The sequence below is a fragment of the Artemia franciscana genome, chromosome 17 (assembly GCF_032884065.1).
Source record: "Artemia franciscana chromosome 17, ASM3288406v1, whole genome shotgun sequence".
Classification (NCBI taxonomy): domain Eukaryota; kingdom Metazoa; phylum Arthropoda; class Branchiopoda; order Anostraca; family Artemiidae; genus Artemia; species Artemia franciscana.
The window spans coordinates 19,772,764-19,779,096 of NC_088879.1; the positions used below are offsets into that span (position 1 = coordinate 19,772,764).

The 6,333-nt window shown below is 32.5% G+C and overlaps 1 protein-coding gene across 1 annotated transcript in view; it reads left to right on the forward strand.

The window, feature by feature from the left end:
- LOC136037507 (protein LTV1 homolog) overlaps positions 1 to 5,688 on the forward strand; it is a 60,722-nt gene extending 55,034 nt beyond the window's left edge. Inside the window, exon 14 of the mRNA XM_065720229.1 lies at positions 5,557 to 5,688. Coding sequence (XP_065576301.1) covers positions 5,557 to 5,667 — 111 coding nt within the window. The 3' untranslated portion in view covers positions 5,668 to 5,688. The remainder of the gene's footprint in view (positions 1 to 5,556) is intronic.
- Positions 5,689 to 6,333: the final 645 nt, after the last annotated feature.

The window sequence follows — 6,333 nt, forward strand, 5'->3', positions numbered from 1 at the left end:
TGCTTTCAAGTGGAAAGCTCCGTTCTAGCAGGCAAGCAGGCAGGCACCACTTTCAAATTGAGGATGGACTAAAATCTATAAGTGTTAAATATATGCGGCAGTTACCCGGCCCCACAGCCAATATATCTTCTTTGAGTGATAAATAGAAAAGTTTACAGAAGCAAAAAAGCGGCATTTTCCCACGGGTCCCAAAGTGCTGCCGTGATTTCGGTTGGGTTTATCATTTTTTTTTTCGGACTTGGGATTGAGGTAGAGAAATGTTATCAGATGTACCTCTTAAACTTTAAAAGCTCTGTTATTGCTAAAGAAATTGGAGCTTATCCTTTGCTCCTTTCTAAGTGGTGACGTTAGAAAGTTGGCCTACGGCGAAAAAAATCAACTTTTGAACTAAGATAAATAGAATTGTTTTTCGACGGCAATCGATAGCTCCTGATGAGCTGATCAAAGTATATGTCATCCATTTTTTGGTACTAAAATTCCTTCATGAGATATTCTAGTTTGAAAGTTTCAAGGGGTTGACAACTTCAGTAGCAGGGTACACACTAAAACCAAAAATAGGCTGATACCAATTGTGAGACATGTAGGGGACTTGTAAGGAAAGGTTGACTGTTAGCTCATAATCATCTTCGGCAGAGAGGGGTTTGCAAATTTTTGCTAGTTGGTGTACCTATTATTTGTTAGAGTGTATTTGATGGTAAGACCGAGTTGGTTCCAGTGGTAAGACATGTAGGGGACTTGTAAGTAACAATCGTGTGTTAGCCTACAATCATATTTAGTGAAGAGGGGTTTGCAACTTTTGCTAGTTGGCGTAGCCTACCCATAGTCACTGTAACCTAGAATTAACTGTTTACGCAACGGGTACAAACGATAACGTAAAACAACGAGGCAGTTTCGTAATAATTAATAGAGTGTTGATCCTGATACAACTAGATCATATAAGATATTGTTTCAAGTTTTCATCCGTCACGATGTCTACGATTGGTAGGGATAACGTTCAACTGGCTGCAAAGTCAATTCAGTCCCTTCTTTCGTTTTGAACGATTCCTGATTTACGTTTTTGTCCTCTAGGTATTATGCAATTGCTAATATGCAAGGGTAAAAAATATTTTGAATGTAAAAATACCCACAAAAATATATTTTCCATCAACTTTTTGCAGATTTCCCCCCAAGAACAATAAGGGTGACTTTAAGAATGTGTCACCCTTTTCTCCCAGTCTGTGTGTATCCCCCAGTGCTTATGTTCAGATCGAAGCTTAAATAAATTTAAAAGACGGAAACATTTACAGTTGTTAAGGATTTTGTGAAAATATAGTGGAAATATAAATGCAAATTGCCCAATTGTGTTTGGCTCTCTGGATTCGAGTTTTTCTCTCTTTGAGTCGCGTTTGGCTCTTGAGGAAATTATATAAATTGCAACGTTTCTTTTTTTTTGCTCTTTTTTAATATTAACGGATCTGAGTTATGTCGTAGTTGAGCTGATGGTGGTTGAGTTACGTAACGGTTGAAGTACCCAGTGGTCGAGTTGATGGTGGTTGAGTTGTTTGGTCGTCGTACTATGGTGGTTTAGTTATTTGGAAACCGACATTAGCGTTTAACAGCCATTTTGCTCATTAATATCTTGGGTAGTTCCATCTATTTTTTCTAGTATTCTACTTAAATTTATTATTGTTATTAATTTTTTTTAGATGTGTATTAACATATTAATGGGCTTCATATATTAATACGAATTATGGTAGAATCTGAGGACCTTCAATTAAAAGTTTTAGAGTTTTAAACATTTAAAATAAAATATCCCATTTTAGTGGGTAAGATATCATTTCGTGAGTTTTAATCTACTAGAACTTAGTAGGTATGCTGATCTAGTTATAACCAACGCAGTCTTTGCTCTTGAAATGGCCCTCGTCGTTTGGTCATGCGTGGGACTCGCTTGATGCTAAGACAGCTAATCTTATTTGTTTTATTATTAATCGAAATTATATTATTTATAATTTCTATATTATTTATATATTACTATTATTTATATTATTTATAATATATTATATATATATATATAATATAATATATAACATGATATATTATATATAATATATTATTTATAATATATAATTTTAATAATTATATTATTAATCGAAAAATGGCAGGATTGATATAACAAACAAGGTCATTGATATTAAATGCAGTTGTCTGAAAAAATTGGTTGTTTGAAACCTGTAAAGTTTCTAGGGGAGTTTTGCATGTTTTTTGTCCGTGTTTTCACGTTGAACCGTGAATATATATAAGCTAAAATAATAATGACATTTGACAACACTTTTGTATTCGTAGAAATTGAAATATTAACAATTTGTTTATCCTCAAAGATAACAAATTGTACTCAGCAAGGAATTTATATATATATATATATATATATATATATATATATATATATATATATATATATATATATATAGCCCTTATGTTGGGTGTTGCCTCTGAATTATTTGTTTATATTATTTTTTCTATTGTTTGGTAAATGACGACTTATACTTATTGACGACATGACTGCCTGTCCAGGGATTATTCTTTATGGTTTATTGTGTGTGGGTATGCTGTTTGACCTATGTGATTGTATGGATGAGTAGGGTTAAGGCCTCATTCAAGTGCTGGTCTATATTAATCACTAATTTAGGAAAACAGTCTTCCTTTTCTCCTTCTGTCTCTTTTTTTTTTTTTTTTTTTTTTTTTTGTGTTTGTGCTGTAGCATTGGTGATTTCTCTTTTCAATATATATATATATATATATATATATATATATATATATATATATATATATATATATATATATATATATATATATATATATATATATATATATATATATATATATAGTCGGCCAATACTTTGCGCGTGTTCATAGTGCTCATGGTTCATATTGATCTTTGATGAATAAATTAGATGATCTACAAATAAAAACCAAGGACAAAATCAGATGAACAAAAATTAACGGAAAAGTGTGTTCTCTGCAGATAGACTTTTTTAAATGGCTAGGGATAAATTTCTATCTATGAAAAAAAAGCTTCCTCAACATAGTTGACGAATGCTTGTTTGAAAGGGGCATCAAAGTTACTCATGCAGATAACGACGTGGATGCGAAAATTGTTAAAATGGTTGTTGAGAAGCCTAATGCTCTTTTTTACTATTCTATTTTGTGATGATACTAACGTACTTGTTCTTTTACTGGTTCAAGTCAATTTAAGCGAGATATTATGCCTATGAAATAGAAAACAGGGTGGAAGAAGTGTTGTGTGGGATACAGAAGTAGTGACAACCAGTATGGAAATAAGAGCTTTATGGTTCTGTAATTCTTATTCATGTGCTTCTTGGCTACGATCCTGCTTTCAATTTCCAGGATCTTTTAAAACTAAATGCTACAATCATCTTTAATTCCTTTTGACTATTGAATCTTTAATTTTTCTCGTTTTTCTTGGCTAAACGAAAAGGAGGAGATAGTTAGCGAGAAGACTTCAACCCAGCTTGCTTCTAGTATTTTCTACAGGAAGGTCTTAACATCCTCGGTTGTTTGCATCCTAGACAGTTGATCATCTCCTCCCAATGTATCTTCAAAACAGCACGCATTATGTATGGACCGTCAAGGCCAGAACTATGGTTAGAACAGTATTATCGACAGTCTTCTGTGGGATTTGCAGTTGCAAAGAAGCAGTCTTGGTTTCTACAATGGCTGATCTAGCCCTTGCTCCATTACAGCTTTAAAAGTCACCAACTTGTAAGCCAAACAGCTATAACTTAGAGATATGCTCTTCGCCAATCGATTATCAAAAGATCGTATCTCCACGATTGTAAATTTTCAAAAGAGCAAAAAAACTTCAGAACTTTTTTGTTTCCCCTCTGATAACCGTAAAAGAAAAATGGATTAATATGTAGACCAATACATATCAAACCGTTTACGGTTATCGGAGGGGAAATAAAAAAAAATGTTTTTTTTTTGCTCTTCTAAAAATTTCTAACTATGGAGGTACGACCTTTTGATACCTGATATGTAACAAGTCAAGTCCTGATTCCGCTGTAGCTTGTGATTCGTCTTAAAAGCCTATTGCTTGAATTAAATTGAACTTGAAGGCGATTGCTGCCTTTAATACTACTGATATTCAATTTTTTTTAGTTTCAGGTTTAACACTGTGAATGTGATATTAGACCAAAGTTTTTTATACAATCGACTCATAATAACCGACTCTACAATTGTATTAAATGACTTTTACTATATATTTCTCAAATCTTGAACTTCTTTCTTTTTCTTTGAGCTGTTGTTCATTGATTAAGTTGGTGTTGTTCACGCCTTGGATCCACTTGTTTAACTTTGAAATGACTTTTCTCAGCTTGAGGGGGTTTATGCTGATGGAAGGTGGCTTCAGAAGACGAATTGGATTTATATTGGGTAATATTACAGTTTAAGGAATGTATATGTTACCATGCTGATGTTTTCGAGGTAATTTTAAAATTTCGTGCTTTCACTTTTGGAATGCATACTTTCTTCTTCTTTACTCTTAATGATTCGGAAAGTCAACGCACAAAAAGTCTGAAAGTCTGAATTTACCAATTAAAAATCAATATGATCGAATAAACATATAATATTAATGTCAATTTAAGAAGCAAACACGCTGTCGTCGGGGTGCCAAATTAACAAAGTGTATTCACGTTTTCCAATTCAGCTATTTAAAGGACCTTTAGCATGTCCCTATTGTAAATAACTTTAGTTGTATTAAGCTAAATTTTGAACAAGTTCTTTATATAAATAAATTGTTTCATTTCGTAAGATTCCAGCATATGTGTTCATTTTGTTAAACATAAGCATTATTATTGATTCACATTGATTGGAATTACGAAAATGGTGCTAATATTATAAGAAGTTGTTCAGAACTTTTGAAAGACAACTAAGGTTTTTCAGACTTTTCTTCGTTTTATTGGTTTCTCTTTTCTTTTTTTCTATTTTGTTCTTTTTTCGCTCTTTTATCATGTTTTTTCTTTAACTTTTCAGGTTCTTTTCTTGTATATTTTGGCTGTTTACTCTAGTTTTTCTTTCTTTATTTTTATGTTGATAAAAACTCTGAATGTGAAACCGTGATCTATGTGATTTTAGCTTATTTTATTCTCTGTCTTAATCATGTCATTCATATATTTCCAAGTTATAATAAAACCAGTGCGGTCCAAAAAATTGCTTTCTCATTTCATTTATCTGCTTTTCTGTGCAATTCATTTTTCGTATCTGCAAGCCTTTCTGTTTAATAGTAAAACAAGGAACTATAAAAAGCTTGTTTATTGCCCTGGGTTTTATTTTGTCATGGATTAACAACCGTCTAATAATAATGAATCGTGTTTGAAAAACGGAGTGTACAAAACGTTCTAGCTGTTTGGAAGTAAAAAAGGAAATTCGTACCCAATAATATTGGATTTTTTAGCTTTGGAAAAAAAAATTAGGTTTTATTTTGACATGGGAAATGGCTTAAATAATTCTTAAATTTTTTGTACCGGGTATTTCCTTTACTAAGTTCTCTTTCTTTTTCAGGAAAGGAGGATGGAAAAGAAGGCAAATACAATAGCGTTTAAGGAAGAAAAGAAGAAGCAGGAGAAAATTTTACGCAACACAAAAGTTACCTCTGGCTTAAAAATGGTTTGATTATATTTCGTTTCTACCGAATTGTTTAAACGTTTGTCTCTAGGAAAGATGGCGCTGGATTTATTATTACAATTGTTACTACAGAAACATTCAGTCCTAAGCCTAAAGATTAGTCTATAACCACATAGTAACATTAAGGACCTCTCTCTTTTTTTATCATAAAAAGGAGAGAAAGGAAACGGAAAACGAGGTTGATTTTGTAGATTACAGTGAGACCTAGGGAGACAAAAACATGCTCATCTAAATTAAAAAAAAAATCTGTAATTTCTTTAGAAATGGCTTTTATCGCACGTCCGTATATCCTAAAATGTCAGGAAAGCTATATATGCTAAAGAAAATAAATTTGGAAAAGTGTAAGAAGCTAAATAATAAGACTACCTCTTAATTCATGGTAGAACTTGGTAAAATCTTGGCGAGAAACACAGCAAAACACTGCGAAACCGCTCGCTTACGACCTTAAGGTGAGCTCTAAAATATTCGGCATGTTAGGCTGAGCTCATTCAACGATTAAAATTGAAGGGAAATTAGCCAATATAGAGACTTTCATGGTCCATCTTCTACTGAAACCAAAGACTCAATACGACAGTGTGTAATTCTCCCTAGTCCTAAAAATCAGTTTCTAGAGTCAGTAAAAATCAGTTTCTACATGCCCACTTTAAAAATTTG